This window comes from Coccinella septempunctata, chromosome 1, assembly GCF_907165205.1.
Source record: "Coccinella septempunctata chromosome 1, icCocSept1.1, whole genome shotgun sequence".
NCBI lineage: Eukaryota > Metazoa > Arthropoda > Insecta > Coleoptera > Coccinellidae > Coccinella > Coccinella septempunctata.
The window spans coordinates 69,956,251-69,983,338 of record NC_058189.1 but is presented as its reverse complement, the minus strand read 5'-3'; the positions used below and the strand labels follow the sequence as shown (position 1 = coordinate 69,983,338).

Below are 27,088 nucleotides of genomic sequence, written 5' to 3'. Positions count from 1 at the left end.
AAACAATAAGATCTCTTTGTCTGATGAACTCATGTCGTGAACCACTTTTCAAGGGTGCTACAATTCTTGAGTATTATTCGCTGATTTCTGACAATCTTCTATAACCCTCTGTCAGATAGAAGGGTTATTGATCTGAAATAACCCAGTATATACCTATTTCATTCAATTTCCTTAGAAATATTGCCCGATTCCAAATTCCTGAATTGCTAGTTGTACTCCATTCACGTTTATTTTAGCACTCGGTTGGCCATGGAAATTTGACACATTTTACTCTGTGTAGTACGAAAATGTGGGGTTATGACGTATTTTATCACAATGTCGAATCTCTTTGAAAAATATGTGACGAACATAATTGAAGTTTATACAAACTGATTGAAGGGATACCAATTCCAGTTATTTGCATGGAAAATACAAGAGATCAGTATAATATCATAATATGCACTAGCTTGAGGAGAGTTAATGTTCGTTATCTTCTTTGGCTGAAGTTTGAATACGTTACATCAGTTGTAGATTTCAAAAATATTAACACGAAGATGAAATGCATATGTTGCAGTGGTTGGGAAGGGGTATCTCCCGAAGGAATTAACAGTTCATCTTAATATATTGATATTGATTAGGTTGCATTTATTGGTACCTTAAGACATTTACAATGTATAGGACAAGTCAAATGAAAAATAGAAAAATCAATTTTCGGGAACTTATTCTACGATGACATTCATCGAAAATCCTGTAGTAAACTTTTCGCATTAAGGGTGTTATACCCGTTCTCCCGAAACGTGAATTCCGCTAGATGGCACTATATGAAAATTTCTTTAACTGAACATATTTTCGTCCCACCGAGACAATAGCTCCACCCACTTTTTTCGCTACAAGACCTTTTGCCTGAGGGGACAGCAAGCGAAGGATAGTTGAGTTTATGTGTTTATTATCCCTAATAAAAGGGTCTACTAAAGATTTGGTTTATTTCGAATCACTTCCACTTATAGGAGTTTCAGCGCGATGGTAGTAACAGAGACGCGAAAATAAATATTGTTGAAAATCGAAAAATTCTCAATCGAGCTTTGGTATGAAAGAACCTGAAACGAGCACAAAAATATGTAGACATTTCATTGCATCAGCTAATGATGCTTTAGGATCGAGAAAGAACTGAAATATCTTGCAGTATACAAATTAACAGGCCTTGAATTAATGATTATAGCTGTGATGATAGTGAATAGGTATAATCATTTAGAAACTGATGATCTGGGAAAAAACAACTGTTTGAAATTCGAAATATTTTATTTTGAAAATTATTGCCGTGTTTCATTTTTATCCCGTGCCCGCATTCCTCTTGGTATTCTCCCATCTATTAATTCAGGAAGAATGCAATTCATATAGAACTTCTCCAGCTTTGGCAAGATGATATTTTTCCATAGTGCCTCGTCACATTCTATTCTTTCTATTTGAAAATCATCATCTGAATATAGAACGAAATCGCAAAAAATTTGTTTACAGATATTCAATTGTCCTTGCATTTGGTAAAAATAATTATGAATTTTTTTCAGCCTAAAAATGATAGAAAATGATATTTCTTCGAAGATAACGAATTAGCTCAGAATTACCTCATTCTACCATCCTCGATGGTGAAGCAGTGCGGTTTCTTGTAGTCCCTTAGCTTTCCTTTGATTGATTGGAGACATTTGACCTCTATCAAACCATCGTCCCCAACCAATCCATAAGGAGAGGCTCCCAGGAATGGATACTCAGGGTCAATAAATTATCCGCACCGGGTTTCCCCTATATTTTTTTTAATGTTCTTACAGTGTTATCGCCTTACTTTGGCAAGGAGTGGTTGATTTTTTTTCACCACTGAACCAAAGTTCGAAAATGTTAGATAGTCCTGCCTGCATTGCCTCCAAAGTGCATTGTCATGCTGCCCACGAGTTATTTATTCCAAAACTTTGACGAGTCAGATTTTCTATTTCTGAGAATATCTGAAAATTCTGACTTCTTGGAGGACATTTCTTCCTCAATGATGTCAGGTTGGGCAGCATCTGGTCCGTAATTGAAATCCGGGCCATTGGAGAGAGTTTTCTTTTCTCTTTCTTGAAAAGGTCAATAATTTCTCTCTTCTCCTTTCATGAATTTCCCTCCTCCTAACGAATGTTTTTTCATTGTTCAGCCTTGAAGGACCTCTGCAAGTGTGTAGGTGCCAGGCAGGACCCAGCAGCATGGGAAAGGGCTGCTCCGTAAGCCCGAACTGTCTATGAAACGGACTTCCTAAAATTCACCCTCTTACCTACAATATCAGCCGAAACTTTCGATGACTCGTAAAAATAACGAATTTTCGAATATTATATGTTTTATATAGGTGCATATCATTGAACTCTAAAAGTTCTTTTAGAATTCACATGATGGTACATAGAATGGTACATATAGTCGGACACCAAAACGTTATTTTCACGTAAAATTTATGAGGATGTTATAAATCTTGTCTGTTTTGAATTTTCTGCAAGAGTCGAGTACCACTCGTCCTTTTGTTATTATAAAATTAACCCTCATAAAAGCTGGTCGACTGTTTGGCCATAAATCTCAATGCAAGAGCAAAGTAAATTGTAATTGGCTACTCAGAAATAGGAGGGTGGAGTTTGATGAGAGGCGGGTGAATTAATCTTATTTCCTTCAAAAATCAAGGAAAATTGAAAAAAAATTAAATTTTTTTTTTGTTATCATGAAGAAGTTCTCTTTAAGAAAATACTCTCGTTGATCATTTCGAACCATCACTTCTGCATTTGAATTTATACTCATATATAAATACCACCATTTTCAAACTGAGTTTAACAGAAAAATATTCATTTTTTTTTCAAAAACGAAACGAGAGTCTCTTTGTTCCTTCCTTCTGATTGTATATGTTGAAAATCAGATGAATTCATCGATCCGTTTTTGAATTACGATGGAAATAAATAGCATTGTGAAGCATAGGGCGAATGGAAGTATTGTACAACCTTAATTCACTCAAACATAAAATTCTCAAATGCCACCACTTTTTTGGGTCTCCCAATAGAAGGAAATTCTTTGTCATCCTCTTCATTCACAATCTTTCCGATTGTGGAAATATTCAGCTGAAATATAAGTCGTTTAGATTCAGATGAAATAATTTATAAATTCTATTACATTGAATATGTTCGCAACCGTCTGACGTATTGTGGATTTTAGGATATCAGGGTAGAACTATTTGAATGAGCGGACCTGAATTCTAAATATCACTTTCTGAAACCCTGTCTTTTTTTTCAATCACTTTCGGCATTTTCGTTATGACATTAACGACATTTCATGAGTGCCAACCTTACTCCGTTCTAGTTACAAAAACTTGAGAAAATTATTTCATGGCCAACTGACTCAAAACCGCTCACACTTACACGAAATGATTTTTATTCATTGAGACTTATCGAATAATTGAGCCCTATTCAACATAAGTAAAAAGTTCCAAAGTTGCATGTTTATTTATCCTTCGGCAAACAGAATTCAACAAATACCTATCACTTCTCTGAACAAACTCATGTTATTTACCCGAAAATATATCAGACAACTCGTCGAAATCCATCATTCTCAATTCGAATATCCCAAGAGCACTGACAAATTAGTTCACGTGTTCCCCTGTCAATAAACGCCTTCGACGTCTGCGGAATATTCTCGTCGAATGATAACATGTCAAAGACTTTTCGTATTTCCCGGTGTATTTTTCCAGAAACGCCGTTATAAACACACATATACCGTTGATTTACGTTATGGCCGGTCGGCGGTTCGACTCAAAAAGGCTGAAAAATTCTAAAACGAGAAAGTTAAAGTAAACGCAATCTACGGCTTCCTTCGAAGAGTAAATAGACGGTACGTATTCGGAAGATAGTGTAAATATACAATGTACGACAGCAGCCATCTTTTTACACGTTGTCTACGATCTATCCTCGTCATAAAGCGTAACAGATTCACTTAACACGGCTTTTATCGTTCAGTCTTTAGCACCTCTGTCCAAAAAGGAGTTTACATCTTGCTTCGGTGTCTGGTCTGGCAGGAGTTCTGCCAATGCACGGGTTCTTTTGTGGCTGCAGAGGTTCTCAAACGTGATCAGATTAGGGATGCTGTCAGAATTCAGACAATTTCCTCAATTCAAAACATGATATACACAGGAGTCGTATTCGGGTTCGGCTTTTGGACGGTCCGAGAATTGTTCTAGGACTGCGCAAAACTGTTGCGCCCTAGTATAAAATCCTCCGCGCAGTTCTAGAACCATCCTCGGACCGTCCAAAAGCCGAACCCGAATACAGCTAGGGATAAACATGGTACTCAAAAGTGCTTGAGAGGAAAAATATCAAAATAAGCTACTTTTACTGCTCACTTCTATTTTCGAATTTGATGCCATGCACATTTATACTCTTTACGATATCATATTCTAAGAATTGCAAGTACGGATCGGCATATAAACGCTTAAATTGAAAGTAATTGTCCGTTAAAGACACAAATCTTCGTTGAAAACCTTTCATTCCAAAAGTGTGAGGATTTTTGGAGACATTAGAGAGATGTTCATTATAGCAGTTATTCATGCCATCCCGTGTAAAACTAGCTTCGTCAGATCAAAAGGTCTCTCTTAAGACATTTTAATTTTATTCATACTGTTCAAAAGGCAAGTCTCTGATATCCTACTGGAATGGATACTATATATGTAATTGTTCATGTTATGGATATAAAACTTCGCTTTTTATGTTTCTCTGAGCAAACTTCACTTCCTCCCTTAATTGTTAATAAGTATCATCAGATAAAACTATGGAAGGTTCAAAATTTAATTTATCACGGCAACATCATAAAAAATAGTAAATCGTAATTTACAACGTTATCTACTAGAAAGGAGCCCTTATAATATAAAATCTTGAGCAGGGAAAAAGAAAGATTTTTAGGACCGCAGCAAAATCCTTTCGTGTTTACGACAACGTATCGCCAAAGGGAAACGCTTTGATGCTCATATCGGCTGTTCTACGTACGGAACGGTATCGCACTCTCTCGAGAAGGGTTTAAACTTCAAACGCAACTTCAGAACAGCCGCCACCCCGAAATTTTCGGATAGCGTTTCACCCATCCGGGGACGGGAGGAAGTTATCGGTTATTGACACACACACAATATTTAAAGTAAACCGGATTGCGGGAGGGTTATGATCATCCGGTCATAGGGGATGGCTTGGATTACAAGATCGGCTAGTTTATCGTATGGGAGTTGTTCAGGAATCAATTTATTCGTTATTATTTTGTTATAATCACTGGAATAGACTAGTCGTAAAATCCGAAACACTGTTGAAATTGACATTTTTTCAATATTATGAGTTCGAATTAAGGTGAGATTGTAGAATGCCTAAGATTCGTTCATATTGCTTCGATTTTCATATAAAAACCTTGTTTTTCCTGCGTTGGATATCTTGGATTATGGCTCAACTAAACTGCATTTGCGGTAGGTGTGAGTTTTCTGGCGTATATAAGGGGGACCCACGCCCCCCCGAAAAGCATATTAGTAACAGGAAGACCTCGATCCCAATTGAAAAATTTCATCTAACCTAACAATCTTAGCTATATACGCCACTGTCTTGGGTTGTCGATTCTAAAGTGGCCTACGTCCGTCCAGGGAGAGGCAAGACTAGCAACCCACAGGCTCCACCACCTTACCGTAAACGAGCCTGACAAACTCACTTTCGTGCCCAGTCGTCTGTCAGTCCAACTGGAGGCTGACGAGGTGATGGGCATGAGAAGTGATCAGATAATCACTAGAACCAGCACTGATGGAGCATTCGTTTCTCTGATTCCCAGCAGAGACGAATGGCTCCGTCACAAGGAATTCTATCTACAAGGACCTTGCTGGTTTACTGATGGCTCCAGAACCAGTCAGGGATCTGGAGCCGGAGTCTACAGCCGTAGATCGCTGACCAAAGTCAGTGCCAGTCTGGAAAAGTCGGCGACAACTTTTCAGGCAGAAATCTTCGCCATTGATTTGTGCGCGAGCCATTTACTTGACAGTGGTTGGGCGGGTAGATCAATAAAAATCCTAACGGATAGTCAAGCTGCGATTAAATCTCTCGCGGCAGACAAATGCCACTCGGCACAGGTATTTGAATGCGGATATAGATTCACCAAATTGGGAAGTTCAAACAGACTGCAACTGATTTGGGTACCTGGACACTCTGGCTTCAGTGGCAACGATGAATCGGATGCTCTAGCCAGAGAAGGCGCAACATCAACGCTTATTGGCCCGGAACCCAGTATAGGAATTTCTAATTCCTTAATCAGGGACCGAAACAACAGCTGGATAAGGCAAAAGGTCCTGGAGCACTGGCGCAACCGTCCTGGACTGCGTCACTCGCATAGGGCTATTTCAGTGCCTCCCAGCCTTAGAACATAGAATATCAGGAAGGAGCTTTTTCGAATAAATGTGACGGGAATTGTGCGACGGAAACGGCCATATTGGTCTTCCAAGTTCTGATTTGAAAAGTGGCAGACTTGGAAGTCAAATGATTCTGTTATCTGTGGCCAAATGAAAAAAAGTGATGTTTTAACTTAATTTTGGTAATTTGGATTCTTGAAATTTGTTGGAAATAAGTATTTTGGATATTTCATCGTGAATATTTCATAGGTAGGTGATTTTTTAAGCTGAATATCAGGTAATTATTATGAGTTTCTGAATTTCATGACATAACAAGGTTATCCCATGACAATAACACTCCATGGGCGTAGGTGATGTTAAGTCAAAGACCTTAATACCATTAAGTATATAGCCAAGCAGTGTTGGGCGGGGTGAATTTCCGCTTTGATTATCAATTTGAACGAGCGTGAAAAAGCTTTTTTTTAATTAATCAGAATCAACTGACTATTGAAGTTAGTTTTTTGGAAACTTTATTGTCCTACGCCACTGTTGAAACGGAAATATATGTCGGCCATATTTCTCCTCTATTCCGGTCAAATTGAAATGAGCAATATGCTCCTTCCTGTTATTCTATATTCTAAGCTCCCAGCCCATACACCAGTCGCTGGCTAGGATTTTCTAGAACTAATCTGAGATCTATAATAGCGGTTTTCACGGGACACTGCAGACTCAGAGCCCACCTCAAAAAAACTTAGCATCGTCAATGACCCGCTCTGCAAACTCTGCTTAGAGGAGGACGAAACAATTGAGCATATCCTCTGTGACTGCCCGGCGGCAGACAGGGTCAGACATGGAGTTTTTGGCACTCCGAAGATGATCCTAGAGGAACTCAAGAATCACTCCCCCTCCGACATCATCTCCTTTTTGGGTAGGATGGGACTGGAGGGAGAGATCTAGCTCTATGAGCTTGCCTTTGTGCTACAATAGACCGCTTGGTCGCAGTGGCAGGTTTGGGTTTATCCGTCCAACACACCCAGCAATCAGTAATCAGTAATAAGTACGTCCGTCTCCAGGTTCTACTTATTATAAAACCCAATTTTTTCGAGACGCCCTATAAACGCCATCTCTCAGTTAGGAAGGAAAACACATAGTCCGTATCAAAGGCGAATAAGTGTCAGCATTTTATACTCTGAATATGAATGATCGCCTTTAATGAGGGGGAATATTGAAAAATTGACTTTCTAATGCTCTCACGATGCTCGAGTCGAGTTTACTTCGAAGGCGCCACAGTTTGTCGATCACAAAGCAACTTTTGTGGACATATCCACTTCATCTCTAACCCTTCATCTGCGAAACTCTAATACCTAAGTGTTCTGCCTTTCGGTATCAATACCGCCGTCAAAAGAATAAGCCCAGTCTAAAATGCAAATCCACCCGACTAGATGAGAGCCTTCAAGAAACGGAATTATTCATAATGTGTCTTTCGCATCAAATCGATTTGCATCGATTCATTTGATGTGACCGTTTATATTCCGGTGGAGTTCGCATATCTCCGCCGTCGTCAATCCGGACGTCGAAAATTCTTGCGGCTCGATTGCCGAAGACCGTGGCGATGCAAATGAATGGACCCTTTGATCTCTCCCGTTCTGGATCTCGGCGTCAGTCGGCGACCGTTGTTACATTCTGTGCGATTAAATTAAGCAGGATCGCGTTAATTGTGTTGGGATCGCCAGGAATGTTGGACGTTTGGGATTCCGGTTGTTTTCATGGTTTGATGTTCGCCTTTGGGGTCGGAATCCCGATTGGCTGAGGCTGTTTTCGGCTTATGGCTTTACGGCATACTTTGGTGTGTACGGGATTGTTGCACCCAAGGTATGGATAACACAATAATTTCAAGTTTCCTCGCTGAGAACCTTACGAAGAGACTTGAACAAAATATCGATATACTTGTCCTCAGCAGCGAATTTTCTCAAACTAAAGTGAATCGAAAGCACCCTTGAATGACGCTCATTTATTGAGAGAAGCTCGATTCTTTTTTATATGTAGTTTCAAAACAAAATGAATAAACATGTCATTCAACGTATTCTCCACCCCTTAGACAGTTTTCGAATTCTGTCTCTTAAATCTTGTATTTTGAGGCGATCCAAGTTGAGAGAGAATTTTTATTATCTGCGATAGAAATGAGCCTGTGGCCCGCCAAATCCTGCTGCATCCGACGCAGCAATAACAGTAAACAGAACTGGCAATGTCAGGAGAATAAAGTGAGTGTCCTAAAAAAGGGTGAAATCCACCATCTCGAAACGTCGAAAGCATTCCCTACATGATTCATCATTTGGAGAATAATTACCATGAACATCCACGCAAGCATTCGGTTCACTGCAGATGCACTTTTCTTCAGGAAAAATTTTGAACGTTGTTATTTTATGACTGAACGTGATCCTTCCCTTGAACCAATTCAAGTTCTTTTTTTGAGTCCTTAGTCATACCGATTAATATAATTTGCTCACAAGGAAGAATCTTGCAGTAAAGACAACAGACCATAGCATAGCTGACGTTTTGTCTGTGTTGGAAAAGCAGGTAGAGTTAGAAATTAAGACAGCGTTGAGTTCTTCGAACGTGATATATGGGGAGTCCGGGAGAACATAGATTGATTTTTTGCGAATAAAAAGGTCCAATTTTTATTCAACTCCAGCATACAGTTTAGATTTTATGATTTTTTCCGCGAACGTCTAAAATTTTTGATTTTCCGACCATCATAACTTAAAAAATAATCCCCGTAGAAAAAATCTGTTTGCATATTCGTAATCTACGACCTCGATTTAGTGATTAGTTCGATGACGATGCCGATGAATTCTTCGACAAATTGCCATACGTATGTATGCAAAAAATTCGATTTTTCGAAAATTATTTTTTGACTCCAATCGAAACCAAATCGATACTCGAGGGCGTTGGTGGCGAAAATGCAAACAGATATTTGAAAAAAAAATACTTTTCAAGTTAGAGTCGATGGAAAATTCGAATATGTATTTGGACCTTCGCTGAAAAAATTATAACTTCCAAACTGTACGCTACAACTCAATTAAAATTCGACCATTATATTCGCGATGGATCAATCTATATGTAAAAAATCAGCATCTGTCCAGACCCATTTTTCTAGCCGCTGTAGCTCTTCAAAGTTGACCTATTTGTTCGAAATTTTCCACAAATAGTCGCTTTTTGGTAAATTACTGCTTGTAGTGAAAAACTAATAGCATATTCGTAATCTACGACCTCGATTCAGTCAAAAAAAATGACCCGGGTCGATATTGTAGCTGAATTTTATGAGAACATTTCGAAATCGTCAAAATTTGAATTTTTACTTATGACTCAAAAACGAACCATCCTAGGATGCTATACGATTTTCACCATTCTTTGTTTCTCTGAAAAAAAACTCGGAAATGTGTCATATTTTCTAGCCCTTCTAGTTTCCATCGATTTTGGAACATCCTGTACTCCTCCAGATAAAGCTTATCTCTACCACAACTCGGATTATATAAGTTTTCTGTACCGTACGTCGAACCTAATGACGCCCCCGCCTCGTGCGAGGACCAAATTACATTTCTGCGGCCAAATGAACGGGATACGTGCCCTCGGAGGCCGCGATCCCGGGACAGGTCGAAGAAGCAATCTCCCCGAAGCCCGAAATCCTGAAGGAGCGGGGCACATGGCCCGACGACGAATTACGATGTCTTTGTGTGCGACATTCGCAGCACGGCCGCGAGGCTTTCTTGATGTTATTTATTATTTTTCATTTTCCCGTTTTCCTCCCGTGCCACTGCAGGGACGTAATTTCGTTTTTCGATTTGGCCGCCCGTCGGATTTGCGACCCGGTACGTGAGGTTTTTACCTTATGAAATGAAAAAGGATAATTCCTCTATATACAATACGTATATGGTGTGTTGGAAGGAAGAAAAACTCAAAGGAAATGTTCATTTAGCACTTTACCATCAAATTAGTATCATTTCGTGCTCATTAATGCTTCTTTATTATCAATTTTAATGAAATATGCCAACTTGAAACTTTTATTCGCACCATTCCCTGAGAAATGGATGGTAAAAATGATGGAATGAAATTTCCTAATCACTTTTCCTGCGTGTGATGTTACAAATACAGAAATTGAAGAAATTATCTGCCGTTTTTGCAAGACTTACGACTCGATAAATCTACTTCGTTTCACCCGATAATTTTAGTTAAGCTACTTTCATGTCGTTATCCTTGCTGCAAGGTTGTGAAAATCAGATGCAAACTTAGGTATACGTTCACGTGTTAATTCGCCATAAGATATCCAATTCTGACGAATAATACGGAGTTCACACGAACAATCGATAATATAGAGACTAATTGTCGTGACTGTTATTTGATTTTTCATCGGAGGCATTCTGAGAAATGAACTTCGAAAAACCTCGGTGAAAATCGTATGGTACATATAACTTTTCATATCGGCGGTAAGAGATTTTGAATAATTCATAAAATGAAGTAGTTGTTAACTCGACTATAACTCATTTGAACGGAAAGGTTGATCAGGTATGTAGTCAATATATCATCAGGTAAAATCTTAAAATTCAACATCAAAGTCAAAAGACACATAAATGAATAATGTCAAAAGTTAAAAAAACATAGAAAAACAAGAAAATTTCCCACATAGATATTATAGAGTTTGTCGGAAATATATAATAATAGCCTAAATGAACAGAAATATATTTCAATCGAAAGCTGACAGTATTTTACACATACGCCCTTCAAAAATCTCTTCTGCAAATTCTCGCTCAAACTGATTCGAGGCAATAATCACCTCAGATAATTGTGAAAAATTACTGTCTAGCTGAAACCGTTGTGTGGCCAACTTTTGGCTACAAAATTCTTATTTTATTTTGATGAGTCAATTAATTCGACGCTCGTCAAAGTAAACTCTTTTCTTTCACGCCTATGAGCTCTTCAGCCTGAATTCCATAGCCCACTTATCGTGAATTTTCGTAATTTTTACATATTCGAAAATAATGTCCCCTGCCACCTCTGTTTGTCTGTCTGTTGGCGATAACTCACTCAAAAAATACTGCACGGATTTTCATGCAGTTGTCAGCAACAAACAATGATTAATGAAGAAGGTAAGGTTTATAATTTGTTATAGGTTGGTGGTGATACGAATATAAAATTGTTAAAAATGTCGGAATCAATCCGACAATCCTTTACTCTATAAATTTGATGGCCGACGCTGGGTAAACTCTATAATTCAAAGATAAATTATCAACTATAACTTTATGGAGTTCGGAAACTTCTATAAAAAGTCCATCTCCTCCATCTGGAGACGTAGAGGCAATCAACTTGGTCTCTATATCATTTAGATGGCGCAATAGTAAAGTGATATTTGTGAAGTGTGTTTTCTCTTCAAAAAGTTGTCCGTTCATGGATAAATTTCATCGAATTCATCCTGGAGAGCCAGCAGTAGGATATAATTATAACTCAAACTAAAGAAAATTGTTAATTGAGTAAGTTCAGTTTCAAAACAAACTTGTTAGAATTGAAGAAACCGGACTTTCGCGCATTCGCCATTTAGCGTCTCTAAGTTCAACGACATACCCATAGAAAAATCGGAATGTAAAGGAAGTTTCTGCAAAATTATTAATTCTCCGCAAAGCGAGGTTCTTCCACATCCTCTCATTAAACGTCGACCTGAACGAATAAGACGGGATGAAAGACAGACATTACCACCCCCCATAATAAAATATATCCCACCCCGAATAATCCCGCAGTTCGACCGAAAGTTTTCCCGCTTATATTCGGGCGATCGGGGAGGTTATCGCACCATCCGAGCCCTCCGTGTACGCCATTGAGTTTTACGAGCATCCCTCAGACATAACGGCGCTGCCGACGTCCCGACGAGACGTCGACCGTTGAATCACAGAGTCAAGACGCCGGCTGCGTGCGTCCACGGCAAAGGCCATAAAATTTTATGACCGAAACATCGACCCGTTTCTATGGTTACGCGCACGGTACAGTGCGGGGAGCGAGTTTGGGGACGGCGTGCGGAACACGTGCTACGCCGGCCGGTGCACGGTTTTCGTCGCCGACTGTACGCCGGCCGGGAGAATTGACACGACACGTCTTGAATTTTGATGGACCGTCGGTCGTTGTCTGTGCGAGAGATGGAAGAACATAGAAAATTGGCGAACATATGGGAGGCGCGGGTTGTTTATTAGCTCGGGAGAAATTTATGATTGCATTGTCTGGCTTCGTTGGTTGATATTGACAGTTGGATCGTTTCGGGATTCATATTGTTCGGCAAAGTGGCTTTACGGGAGGTTTTTCTACGGTCGAGGGATAAACAAACATTATTTCATAAATTTACTATTATTCATAGAAGATTTTCACCGTTCTGTAGAAAAGTTGATGAATAGAAAATTATCAGGTGGGATCATCCACTAAAACGAAATCTTCGCCAATAGCTACGGGATGTTGTAAGAGTACTCTCAACATATGCCCTGGATTTCTTAGTTTTTAGTATTCATAATCAGTTCTACAGTCGAAAGCAGAGTCCATCCTAGACCACCTCGAAAAGGATTGACTCCTTGAATATAGCGGAGATCTTCTTTGGAGCATATCCCATGCATGTTCTATGCAATTCAAATCTGGTGAGTGCGGAGGTATTGGTAAATGTGGAATACCAAGCTCCTCGCGCGCATTCTCAACTATGGCTGCACGGTGCGGTCTAGCGATATCATCTAGAAATTGATTTCACCAATAGCAGCGTGAAAATTTGGCACAACATTGTCAATGACATGCTCCCTATAGTATTAGGCGGTCATATTCCCAGGACAAATCTGTGAGCCCGTTGAAACATATCCCGGCCCATACCATAACACTACCCCCTCGGAATGGATGGACTTCTTGGACATAGCGACGATTAAGGGTTATGCATGGGATTGTCCATACCCTTATTCTTCGAGAATCTGAAAATCGTCCATATCTGGATTTATCAGTGAAAAGGACATTACGCCATTGTTCGTTCCAATTGATATGTTGCCTTGCCCATTCCAGTCTTAGACGCTTATGGTCACGTGTTAATGGAAGTCCTCTTAATGGTCGTCTAGAACCAAGATTCACCTCTCTCAAACGTCGTCTGATGGTTTCGATGGAAACTTGGACCCCATCTGCATTTTGAAGGGTATTCCGTATTCTACACGTTGATGTAGGGTTTCTTCTCGCCGAAACGGCGATGAAACGATCCTGAGCAGGTGTTGTTTTTCGTCGCCCACCAAGCCTTGGTCTTTCCAACACGGAACCTGTCTCCCTGAACCTATTCCAAAGTGGAGATATCACACTTTGGCTGACTTGGAGCCTTTCCGCTACAACAACCTGAGTTAGGCCATCCTGTAGCATTCCGATAGCCCTATCAGCCTCAGCGTTTGTTGATTTACGTCTTGGCATTTTCAGAAAACTCGTTTCAAATCGAAGCCGTTGATAAACTGACTTCATAGAATATTCATGAAGCATATGCAAAGAACCAAACTTCAGAAAAAAGGCGACCAGATTGACGAAATGTCTCATACTGATTTTTATTGGATCGATTCAAGTTGTTATTGAGTTTTAAATGATTTTACAGCGATTTTCTCTTACATACTTTTAAAAACGATTGAATACGATATCCCTAACTCTTGTAGAGCAGTTTAGAAGACTTCACTATAATTGAGGTGCGTACAAATCGTACGCATCTGTGGAAAACATCGCAATCCTTAACTTTCTAAAAGCAGTTTTTTAACGAGTGCCTTCATAAAGGAGGAGATGAATTAAAATTGCCATAATTTGACCATAGACATCTCTACATCCGCAGGATATTAATTCGAAACAACCACCGAACACGATTTTCCGCCATTTATTCCTGCCAATTACCGCAATCCCCCGAAACGTCGTCGAACTGAAAGTAATATCGCATTGTAACTCGGGATAAAGACTCTCTCCCATAAGCCAAATAAACATCGTAGCCGGGGGAGAATTAATATTTAGATTCATAACTTTGTTCTACTATATACGAAGCCCATCAATTACGCCCGAGTTGGGAGTTAATTACCTCGTCAAAGGACCATACAGAGCAACATTCGCCCTCTTGGAGACTTGACGATTATTCCGATTTACATTATGTACGAGTCTTTACCCCGTTCGAGTATCGGTTACAGGTAAATGTACGGAATCCGAGGGAAGGAATAACTCAGCTTTTATATCACTCATTATTGCATGTTTCTAGCAAAACGGGTAGAGAGAAACTAACAATACCCGGTTGTGGAAAATCTGCGTATTCGTATGTCGATAAAGTGGGATATTTCAATGAAATCAACGTTCAAATGAATATTTCATAAATGAGCAATATTAGCGTTCGGGGAATTAGTTACAGAGAGACAAACATCAGCATCATCTGTCCTCAAATAAGTAGTTAAATAGTCGGCGATGCGTAGTTAAAACTTACACTGCTCATTAGGCCGTTTTATTACGTCCTCATGTCTGATCTTTTCACGTGTTTTACGAGCGGATTAATGCACCGATTTCACCGATGTGATTCAGAGCCAGAGACAGGGGTTCCAGAAAGAGTTGTAAAATTGTGCACGCAACGGAAACTCGGAAAGGAAGAAGAAAGAAAGTCTTGTTTTTGCACGCCAAGAATCGTATTTCTCAAAGTGGCATTTGACGTTTTGTTGGAATTTCGAATACGAAAAAAATTCGCTCAACTCTTAGTTTATAATGAACCTATTTATACAGGAGCTATATCTCTAAATATACCTGCAGCAATGGAATTTAATTCCTCAAAGAATCTCAAAGAACCTATCATATATTTCAAGTACTTGCACAAAAACCCAAACCCTTCCAATTGATAAAGGAGAGAGTAATTTTGAAATCCATTACGCTGCGGAGATCCAATAAGTTTGCATCTTTTATAGGGTCGACTAGATTTTACTTCAAAGTGGTTGGCGATAGGAGTGGGTAACAAATCTGGGAAATTAATGTCACCACATGAATTTTATAGGACCTTTCTTCGATTTTCATGCTCTCTTATCAATTCATTAATTCTGTAGCATAATCAAACTCCGTTCTTTATTGCGCAACATTTAATTTCGAACCGATGATCGGAACCGAAGGTGCACAATAATACCCGCCTTATCAACGTCAAACTTCTCGGTCACGAATAAACTCTCGGAACGGTCCCACTTAACGGTGAAACGTTCAAGAGAAACGTCCCCATATTCACCTACACTCAAGCTTTTACGATCCATAAAAAGCGGCCCGATAAGAAGAAGAAGAGAGTGCCATCCGGCAAATCGGTTAGGACTTTCGTAGTTCTGACAGCTCGGAAAGTACGACAGGAGCGTGCCTCGTGAAATTTTAATTCAACCGGTGAGAGTTCCATGAAAATGGCGATGAGATGGGAATGAAGAAGGTTCGGTTTGAGTATAGTGAAAATATCTTGTTTTTAGGGCTGTCCTGGAATCTTAGAACGGTGATAGAATTAATAAGGCACAGGAAACCCTGCCTTGTTTGTTGGTTCATAAAGTTCATGCTTTCAGCAGTTCTATATGAAGGCATGTAATGGAACACCTGTTCTTTTATGTTGTCTGATGAAGTGGTAACCAAGAGACTGTGTCTATTTATAGCCTTAGTCTTTTCAAGGACTACGTACAAACATTCAATGGAAATGAAAATCTTGAAAAGATTAGCGTTCATTTATCCTTTATGTGGAAACTATCCCTATACAGAATTCTTTCAAGGAGGCTTCTTCCTGTAAGATGCTAAAGGTTCAAAATTGAAAATAGTGAATAAAAATCTGAATTGAATGGTTAAATCGAGAGGATAAGAGTGTAAAACCATCCAGTAATCAACTATTAATTGCTCAATGGCAAAACTACATACATAGAATCTTTGAGTATTCAGGGTTAATACTCAACCGTTGCAAATTGGTGAATGCACCAGCACTTTATAAATCATACCATTACCGTTTCTTCCTCGCATGAGTGTTCTGTGAAAATTTACCAGCAATGACTATTTGTCTTTAAGAACAAAGTGTTATATTATTGATGAATTTACTCGACTGTGCTTTTTTAGGCTTCTGTAGGGTTGCAGGCAGCAATATGAGTGTTTTTAGCATGGATTTCGTTTCGAAGAGAATCGTTTCAACAACTCATCATTGTGGAATATAGTGCATTTATCAATATGAAGAAATTCACGGTCGTTAAACGAACCTTCGCATAGCCTTTCGGCATTTTTAATGAATGTGAAAGCTTGGCAGTCCTAGGGCTAGAAACGGGTAAATATTTCAAGTGTTTCGCGGTGTACCTGACAATTAAACTGATCTTTTTGATACTCGTTCGGAAAATTGTCATGTTTCTCGGAAATTTCATTAAAACAATGTAATTGCAACGCAGCGTGAGTTGTTACTTTCACAGTTATGAATGTAATATGCAAAAAACTATGTATTATCACGCCTGATTGTTAGCTTCCTTTACTCATCAGAAACATAGTCAAATTAAACGAATTGCACTTATTATGATGGGGCACATAGCTCTGAACTTATCGATGATATCGATTATTCAGAAGTTTTCATATACCTAGCTTGTTATAATATCTTGTTAATCGATTAAATTTCAGATGGTTTCTTTTGTAATTTAACAATACAAGTTTCGCCTTACTCTCTGATTTATAATGGATAATACCTTTTCTATGTTAGAAAGCTGATTTATTTTTGTTTTATTGATGTTATTATAAGTTCTTCTCATGAGCGAATCATTTAGATGACAACGTTATTGCATAAAGCTGGACTTGAAGAGAGTATTATCATCTTTAATTCGATATTTGATCATTTAGAAATTATTTGTTTCACCTTATGCCCTCTTGACTACCTGGCCACATGTTCATCACACAGAGAACATTAATATCGCATGGAAAAGAACGGAATGGGGAAGCATAACAATAGAGCTCGGAAGATAACAATTTCCTCGCACAGTGTTAAAGTAGTAGCCGTTGTTCTTTGTCGAGGTGGCAGTAAAGACACAATTCCGCGGTCAAGTTCAATACCTCTCGCAGCTTCTGAATACAGAAACCGTTAATGGCTTTTTTGCCGTGCGACAAAATTCTGTCTGTATGTGTGTGTGTGGTAAGGTACGAAGACCTCGAGTTGAATTCTAGTTCTTAGGAGCGCTTTGTTCCCATTCAACCTGTGGAAATCGAATCTAGTTATACAGAGGGAGCTCTTTAATGGGTGACATTATCCTTTCTTCAGTTGGTAATTTGATAATACCGCTTGAAAAAAATTGATTTCACGTCACCTCAAATTTGGCTCATCCAAAAATCCTCGCCAAATTTTGATTAAACGATCGCAAAATGAAGGTTTTTGGGGAATCGTTTCTTCTTTGATATATTCAATGATTCTACACATATCTTGATCTTATGTAGGTATATTCCGTGTTAGTTTCATATAAAACGCGTCCAATAACTTTGACTACTCTATTTCTACGTGTGAGCCGTATACGAGCCAGCAGAACAACGTATACACGACCCTTTTAATTCACAGTTCGCCACCGGGGTAACGTCTACCCCCCATCCTATATATTTCTATTTCTTGACATTTATAGCCGCATTATTTAAGCAGCTTTGCGCCATTATAGCGCACATACGCGACTACTATCCGGTTATGATTCATCAGCGGGGTTTCTACCCCCAGAGAGTGCGATACGATTCTGAAATATCGGACTAGATCGGGTGTGACGACGACGGTTGGTCGAGTATAAAAATTTAATAAGTTGCCCGTCGTATTATTGGAATAATGGGAAATATGGAGGAAGGGTGGTGAAGGTCGAACAAGCCAAGCCGTCTGTTATCAGTTTCCAATTATTTATGCCTATAGGTATGCGTGGACTAGGGTTGTTTTCAATTAACGATTACCCCATTTTTTTTATCGATGAAAATGTTACGTTTAGCAACAAATCACAAGAATCTCATTTGTTCGACAATGAATCAAATTTCAAAAGTGAGAACAGCAACAAATTTTTTTCATTACCTTCTAGTAAGCATAAAATGTCTACTAAATTTATTCATCTTTCCATCATTTTCCAAGATGGCAATGGCAGATTTCACCGGGAAATTCTACTGTTTTCACTTCTCAATACAGAAATAGCACCCCTCGTATTGAACCAACCATAGTCATTCCAATGATTTCTCCCTAGGTATTTTCGTTGTTTTTTCAATAAACGTATGGGTGCATCAACTTTCTGGTCTCTCCTCGTAAACCAATCATCGTTAAATTATCCTCAGAAGAAAAAATGCGTTGAAAGCCTTATTTTGTTACTGAAAACTTAATTTTGCCGAATGAACTAACCTTTCGACAGAAAATTCAGAATCACCATCGGAAGTTGAATTTTTTCACTTTCTTCTGAATTAAAATTGATATTTCGAAAAGGATGAAGAAATTTCATCGAATATCAGTGAATTATCAAAGTATTTCTCCATTCTGAAGTTCGTATTTAAAGTCATTATTTTCAACAATACACTATACTCTCCTCTTTTATACGTACCTACATCTACTTCTACATTACACACGCAGAGAGATAGAGAGAGAAAAAGAAACCCTTTGAGTCTCCAGTAAAAGAGTAAACCCGTGAAACCATAATTTTTCATCACACACACACTTCCCCATCATCATCCTATGAGCACCCTTTTAAGCGCATTTGCTGCAGAGGAAACATTTCCACATTTTCTTCACTTACGCAAATGTGATAACTATTCTGCGGGGACATCAAACAAAAAAATCTTTCGGCTCATTCGTTACAAGCTGTTATCCGGGAAAAATTCTCCTCAAAGCGCGCGGATCCCCGTCCTCAGACCCGTGAATATTTTATTGTCGAGGACTGTGGGAGGAGGAGTGGATAATGCCCGAGCTGCGGCGGCGGGGGCATAAGCTGGGGGGGTTCTCTGGGGGGTGGAAAAGCCCCCGCTTAACGAGACGCGAATATGATAATGGTCATGATTTCGGTCGACACGCCACGGAAAAATTCTTTTTGAAAGGAATTCGCAATAAACGCGTTTTTGAAATTCGATTCGACAGGAATTTCAATGCGCGGTATGTTAATTCGCCGTTGAAAATTCGAGCACGAAATTGATATTTGATGCGGATCGGTTTATGGAACGTTTGTATGCGGATTGATACTAGGAATGAAAAGAGCTCGAACTTTCACCTTAGACTTTTGAAATTCTCACAGCGACTTTTCGAGAGAATGCCACTATCCGACTTAAAATGAGTCAAAAAAAATCAGATGTAGAGTCATTCGGGGCAACTATGCGCACTTTTGCCTTTCAAGCCTTACCCTGTTTCAAATGTTGAAGCTAGGAAAATTAAAACATATTCATGAGATAGAGAATTTTCTAATCTATAAAAAAACATCAAAAAGCAAACAAACAAAAACGTTTTCTTTCCGCAAAAAAGAATTTAATAGAGAAAGTCGGAGTGCGTTCACTTGCCCCGTATTGCGGGTAAGTGTGCGCACCCTCACGGGGTAAGTGAACGCAGTGCTTTGTGAACCACAAAATCGAAACAAATTACAAAATAATGTCATCAAAATGTTACAATATTAGAGAAATGCTGTTTATTGTCAATACAGGAGCGCCTTTTTACAAGCAGTGCTTTATTGTTCATGCCACAATTCTTGGTGAACACAACACTTGATACATTCAACTGTTGGTGGCTCTTCATATTTTTCTGTACAAATAGGACAATATTGATCGAGTCTTAACCAAGAAAATCAACAATGTCATAATTTATTACTCACTGAACTAATGCCCATGTAATGAATAAATGCGCACACTTTCCCCAGTAAGCCAAATTTTGAATTGACGTTCTTATAGAGTTAAGCAGCTAAGAGAGTTATAATGCGCATGATCGAATAAAATATTGTTTAACACTGAGGGACTCGGAACTTGGATCTGGCAGAATTTGCAGAGATGCTAAAAATTAACAAGAAAACTAGTGAATTTGATTGATTGCAAATAAAAAGTTAAAGAAACGTGGAACGGCGCACTCCTATGAAAAACTAATATGGCGATTCTGCGCCCTTGCTTCACCCAAATGAACCCCTCTTTTATACATTGCATAGTCGAGATATACGCACTGCGCACACTTACCCACTACGCTCAGTTACCCCGAATGACTCTAAGTGTGTATATTGTATATTATATAAATAATACTAGCAGGCCAGGAGATCTATCGTGTCCTCCTTCCTTCTTCTCCCTGAATACTTAACCATCCCTCACTGCTCTGCGGAGAATCTCAATTAAATCTACGAAGAATTACAACAACTACCGCAACGCTATCTGCCTCGCCTAGGGGTGATTAAAAGCAGCTGCGACCACAGACCAGAGAACATAACTCTTCTTCCTTTTCGGAATTGGCACTCGTATTTTTCGATCGACTGCATCTTTCTTCCGACTCATAGAACGGTCAGTAAAGTCATTCCGAATTGAGCTGGACTATTTCATTTAGACCCGTTTGCACCAAACGCACTTTGTGCTAAGTGTCCCTTAAAATGAACCCTTAACTTAAATTACGTTGCACCAACTGTTAAGTGACATTTAAATGGCTAAAGCTAGCCTTAAATTTAAGCGCTCCTGTAATGACCACTTAGGTATTTAAGGGCGGGATTCTAATCTAAAATAATTTGTTGAACTGGCTGCAGAACTTCGCATTTTTGATGGATTTTGAAAATTGAATGAATGCATCATTGAATATCAAGCCTTTTATTTCGCCTTTATTGTAATGCCATCATCAGTCTTTTTTAATTTTCAATTTGGCGTCACAAATAATACTACAGTTAGCAACAATCGCTTTTTTCCATTGAGAAGTTGAATGCCCTTTGTAGATTACCACCACTTGCTTGACAATCATTCATCGTATTCGTACTAACAAGGACAATAAGGAAATTTTCTTCACGTTCCTCTTCAACATTAGTAAAACAAATTCACACAAGACCTTACAAAGAGAGTGTTGTACCCACTAATATAAACTTAGGTACCTTTTATTTGACAATCATCATTAACATTATCAATATTAATTTACATATAATATGTAAAGTGCAAAAAAGTACGAATAGGAGTTATTAAATAACTTCATCAATTTCCGTATAAGAATGCTTCCAGCAGGAAAACCAACAACCAACATAATCTTGGTGCGTATGCATATCGGCAAATAAAACTTCCCACACGCGTCAAGCTCCATGTCACTCGCGCGATTTCCCTCGGCATCCGAGCCGAGGCAAAGAATCCAACCCAATATCCCGTCCATGTTTTATTCAATATCATTTCTTACGGCTAAAAATCCGCGGAATGTAGTTCTGTGCGTTTCTCTCTTCTTTTTCGATGCCCGGCCATACGGGACGCATAAATTTGCCGGTTCTACTCGCTCCAGATTATCATGGGAGTACGCCATTAATAAGATACGAAGTCTATTAGTACTATTAGTAGCAACCGGCGACGATCAGAACAAGATTGAACACGTTTTTAGTCGCGGTATGAGTTATGTCGAAGTACCACAGGAATTTTATCTCGAAATGCGTGACTTAATTAACTGTTGGTACGTTTCGATTTATGGGCCATATAGGTGTCATTTGGCGTAAAAAGTTCTATTCGTCGTATTAACTTTTTTCGGATCATACTATAAGTAACTGAATTCGGTACTCATATCGAGTATCATGCGTAAACGGTCCTCCCAGCTTTTCGCTGGTATATAGAGGAGTCTTTCAATTGTAGGTACATATTTTTACCAATTCGGACTGGATGAAAAGGCATCGAAATTTTTCATGATGAGCTATGTCACCCATGGAAAAACAAAATTGCTTTCTGAATAACAAACTGAATCTGTGATGAACCACATCTATGGGTCTTGCAGAGCAAAAATTTTTCGAATTTCACAGATATCTCTTTATTTTTGAATATCAGTTGAAATGTTACTCAAAATTATATTTTTATGGCGTTTGAACAGCCTGTATCTCTTCAACCAAGCCGAATTGGAGAAAATAGTTGAGGGAAAGAGTTTCTTTTGACCTCAGTAACCTTTTGTTAAAATATACGTACAAGTCGAAGACTCGCCCTGTAGAGGGTTTGGAAATCGCTCTATTTGACCATTTGACCTATTTGAATAAGCGTACCAAAATAACACTCTGAACCCTAGAGCCAGATTCGAAAAACCAAAAAGATTCCGAGAAATTGAGATTTTAACATTCACCAAACGCATATGTGAACAAATCCACGTCAGTTTGACAGAACTGACAAAAGTTAGGTTAGAACCTATCCCGAATAGGGGTAGGTAGTACCGATTCGACTTATAGAGAAAAAAGTAGTGTTTCTTGAACTTGTTCTCAATTTTCGTGACGCTCGCAGAACCATACTAAAATTTGAGAAGAAGTGATGACAATTCTCACCCGACAGTAAGTATTTTGATTTGTTTTGTTTGGTAAAAGAAGATATCTCAAGCGAAGAAAAAAACAGATCTTGATTCGTTACGAATACAACCCAAATTCTATTCCAATGTAAACTACTTTTTCCAACTGGATCTTAACAATCGTTTCCACCAAGAACTGAAGAAGAAGTAACATTCACTCACACTCGTATACTCCGGGGAATAGCTATTCATGGCGTTGCAGAAAAAGCAGTTTCTTCTGAGCTTATACCTGTGACTTGTCGCAGAATGGTTATGTGACAGGCGTATCCATGTTTTCTCGGAAACTACTTCATTAGGAGGAAGTTTTATGGTTATGTGATCAGAGACTGTTGCGTTTCCGAAGAAAACAAGAAAGATTTTAAGTCAATCAACAATTATTTTGTGTTTGTGGCTCATTTTCGAAGACTGAAAAGTCTAGGAACACATCAAACTGTAATAAGTCGATTGTGAATCATTTCAGTGTCCATTCACAGCTGTCAAATCCAAAACTAAGAAGGTATTGACGATTTTGTTTTAGTATATTGTTCATTTATTACAAATTTCACATTAGTGCGATGGAACGAAAATTACCTATGCATACAATTCGGGAAATTAGTGAAAATACCTATTGCATAATCATTATTTTTAGTTTAGAATTATAGTGGTTCGCGATATAGACTAATCCTGTGAAAAATCGAAGCGATAAGAATAAACCTGAATAATGCGCCCTAATTACCGCTAAGTATCAACCCCCAATTTCCCATTCACGAAAATTCACCGACCCCCCTGAACCCCCCATCAACGCTTTCAGACTATCAATTTTCCATAATTTCCGAGTCCGATCTCTCCCGATGCAAATCGGAGGACGGGAAAAGAGCAAGATATCCCGAAAAATATATACCCGGCATTCCCGTAATCAGATCTACGTAAGTCGTCAGGAATTGCCCCCGGTCGCATTTAGCTTAATTGGGAAACTTCCCCGTTTCCAATGGGTGGGCCCCGTTCAGGGGGAGATGAGTCACAGCCATCGCATCTCTTTCGAACTGCCGCCGTATATTTCACAGTTCCGATGTTGGAAAATTTTCGAATTAAGCAAACATTCAATCGGTTAACCCGGGGGTGAGAAAACAAGCATTTAGGGGACCGGGGAGGGGTATGCGCGTTTACATTTGGGATTCGATGGGAGGATTCGAGGTCATGTTTATTGGATACGAGAATAATCCATTGAAATATGCAGGGTGAGTCTTTGACCCCTACAAATATTTCTACAGTAGATTCTTGAGGTCAAAAGAAAAACTTTTTTCTAATTCCATATTTTCCGAGTCGATTCTGATGAAAATATATAGCCATTTTAGGTTTTCATAATGAGCTGTGCCACAATTACCTTTAGAAGAACTAGCTCTTAATATGTGACATTACACATATGTGGATCTTTTACACAGTTGCGTTCAGCCAAAGTACCCAATTTTTCAAATTTCACAGATACTTTTTAATTTTTGAACATTAAATTACTTGAAAACGGCGCATTATACGAGAAAATATGTAGAACACTTTTATTTTACAAAAAGTTCAATTAATCATTAGACAGCGTCCAAATTAGTGTCAAGAGTTGGGTTCTTTGAATTTTTGGTATTTTCATGATACGTAATGGTCATATTGAGAAAACTGGAATATGTGGGTGATATCTTGTGTTCGAAAAAGATTCATCGAATGAATGAAAAACTATATTCCAAAATTCATTTCATTTAATAAAACCCTTTGTGAGTTAGAACTAAAAATAATTTTTTTTATGGTTTTTCAACAGTCTATGGCTCAGTTGCAGGAAAGTCCTTTAAGCTTGGATGCCCCTTCAAAATTTAAAACTGTCATTTTTGAAGGGAAAAATGGAGGAATAAGATTTTAATGAAGGATTAAATTTTAATGGACTTTCCTGCAACAGGCCGTATATCTTTTAAACCGAGCAGATTCGAAAAGAATGTTAAAGGAAAAAGTGTGTCTTTTGACTTCAAGAATCTACTTTGTCCGCGTCTAATATTTATACGAGTCAAATTCCCATTTATGTCGTGTAGTATTTAGTATTACAGCCAAAAATGTCTGTTCAAATCGAACCTGCTTCCTCAAGTTAATGTAAACAATAGAAAATTATTTTTGTTTTGAAGGAAAAGATGGCTGGATATTGTAGAGAATTGTTTTAACCATTGGTTGCTAAAATATCGATGATCGAAAACAAATATTTCAATTCAGAGACAGCTCAGCGAGAAATGGTCTCATCAAGGTCTTCTGAAAGAAGAACTGAAGGTATCTGGCCTACTTACAGGTTGTGCCAGAAAAAAAAAATTCCAAGTTCATACAACAAAGGAAAAAATAAAAATATTTCGATAGATTTTTTGTCGGTGGTTTTCTCCAAACAGCTCGGGTTTGTTGAGTGTTTAGATCCAAAAACTGAACACCCTCTTCGAATCTGCTCTACGACCACAATAAATATAAAAATATCCGATGTTCATGAGCGATCGAAACTCCTGCGAAATTCATCGAACCACCGCTGAACCTTTCGGCGGGAGAAGAAGAGAGAACCGAAACACAAAAAGATGGCTAATTATGACAAACAGGTTCCCCGGTCAACATGTTCGTTCGTAATTCGGCAACCTTCCCTGTTTTATGATCTCGACGGTTCGAAAATATGAGGTCGGGCTATCTTGAGGAGCCACCGGGGCCCCTTTTAATTAACTTCCCAGACAGGTTCGAATTTCTTTCATCGGACGCGTGCAGGCCCGAATCGGGTTATTTCTGCCGATCTCCAAGACTCCAAGATGCCCAAATTTGAATTCATATATTTCCCATGATGTTATCGAAATATGTACTCGTAGAGCTTTTCGATTTTCCTCTTTTTTGTAGAAATGTGCTGCTGAGGATTGATTGCAGGGTATATACTTCGGAAGAAGTTATTGTTAGAGGTTTCAAAAACTTGAAAATAATAAAAGTGACGTAGAGGATGAAGATCATATACTGCATTCACATTTATTTTAGCAGTCGGTTGGCCATGAAATAATATTCTCAAGTTTTTGTAACTAGAACAGAGTAAGGTTGACACTCATGAAATGTCGTTAATGTCATAACGCCGTTGCCACAACCAATATCAATTTTTATTACGAAAATGACGAAAGTGATTGAAAAAAGAGACAGGGTTTCAGGAAGTGCTATTTAGAATTCAGGTCCGCTCATTCAAATAGTTATACTCTGATATTCTAAAATCCACAATACGTCAGACGGTAGCGAACATATTCAATATAAGAGAATTTGCATAATGTTTCACCTGAATCTAAACGACTTATATTTCAGCTGAATATTTCCAAAATTAGAAAGATTGTGAATGAAGAGGATGACAAAGAATTTCCTTCTATTGGGAGACCCAAAAAAGTGGTGGCATTTGAGAATTTTATATTTGAGTGAATTAATGCGAAAAGTTTACTACAGGATTTTCGATGAATGTCATCGTAGAAATTCCCGAAAATTTATTTTTCTATTTTTCATTTGACTTGTCCTATACATTGTAAATGTATTAAGGTACCAATAAATACCTAATAATTATTATTATATCGATGTATTAAGATGAACAGCCACAAAAAATACGCGCCAGTTGTCCTGTTTATTGTTTAATCATGTGAAATTTTTGTTCAAAGTTGAAGTTCATCTTGACTTGAAACTGCCTTTAATTCCTTTTACTTTCATTGAAGCAAGATGATTTTTGTTGAAGAATTTAACATTTTTGTAATTATCTGTTAATTCCTTCGGGAGATACCCATTCCCAACCACTGCATCATATGCATTTCATCTTCGGGTTAATATTTTTGAAATCTACAACTGATGTTACGTATTCAAACTTTAGCCAAAGAAGATAACGAACATTAACTCTCCTTAAGCTACTGCATATTATGATATTATACTGATCTCTTGTATTTTCCATGCAAATAACTGGATTTGGTATGCCTTCAATCAGTTTGTATAAACTTCAATTATGCTCGTCACATATTTTCCGAAGAGATTCGACATTGTGATAAAATACGTAATAACAGAAACTTTTACGTAGAACGGGCAGCATAGCGCTGATTCAAAACCCAAAAATGTTTTGACAAGCGTAATAACCACACATTTTCGAACTATATAGAGTGAAATGTGTCAAATTTCCATGGCCAACCGACTGCTAAAAAAAAATTGAATGGAGTATA

At 38.4% G+C, this 27,088-nt stretch overlaps 2 protein-coding genes across 2 annotated transcripts in view; both read right to left on the bottom strand.

Moving 5' to 3' along the window:
* Window positions 1-27,088, bottom strand: part of LOC123316537 (inactive tyrosine-protein kinase 7-like) — a 67,138-nt gene that overhangs the window by 17,467 nt on the left and 22,583 nt on the right. The gene's annotated exons all lie outside the window — the stretch shown is intronic.
* On the bottom strand, window positions 752-2,981 carry LOC123316560. The gene is made up of 3 exons (XM_044902704.1): window positions 2,066-2,981; window positions 1,602-1,657; window positions 752-1,545 (listed from the first exon to the last, which is right to left on the bottom strand). The coding sequence occupies exons 1-3, from the start codon at window positions 2,210-2,212 to the stop codon at window positions 1,290-1,292; spliced, it is 459 nt and encodes a 152-aa protein (XP_044758639.1). The 5' UTR covers window positions 2,213-2,981; the 3' UTR covers window positions 752-1,289.

Coding starts and splice junctions, on each gene's coding strand:
- LOC123316560 (XM_044902704.1), bottom strand. CDS start 2,212: ATGCTGCTGGGTCCTGCCTGGCACCTACACACTTGCAGAGGTCCTTCA. Junction 1,658..2,065: donor GAAAGAGAAAAGAAAACTCT/CTCCAATGGCCC, acceptor TCAATCAAAGGA/AAGCTAAGGGACTACAAGAA. Junction 1,546..1,601: donor ATCGAGGATGGTAGAATGAG/GTAATTCTGAGC, acceptor TATCATTTTTAG/GCTGAAAAAAATTCATAATT.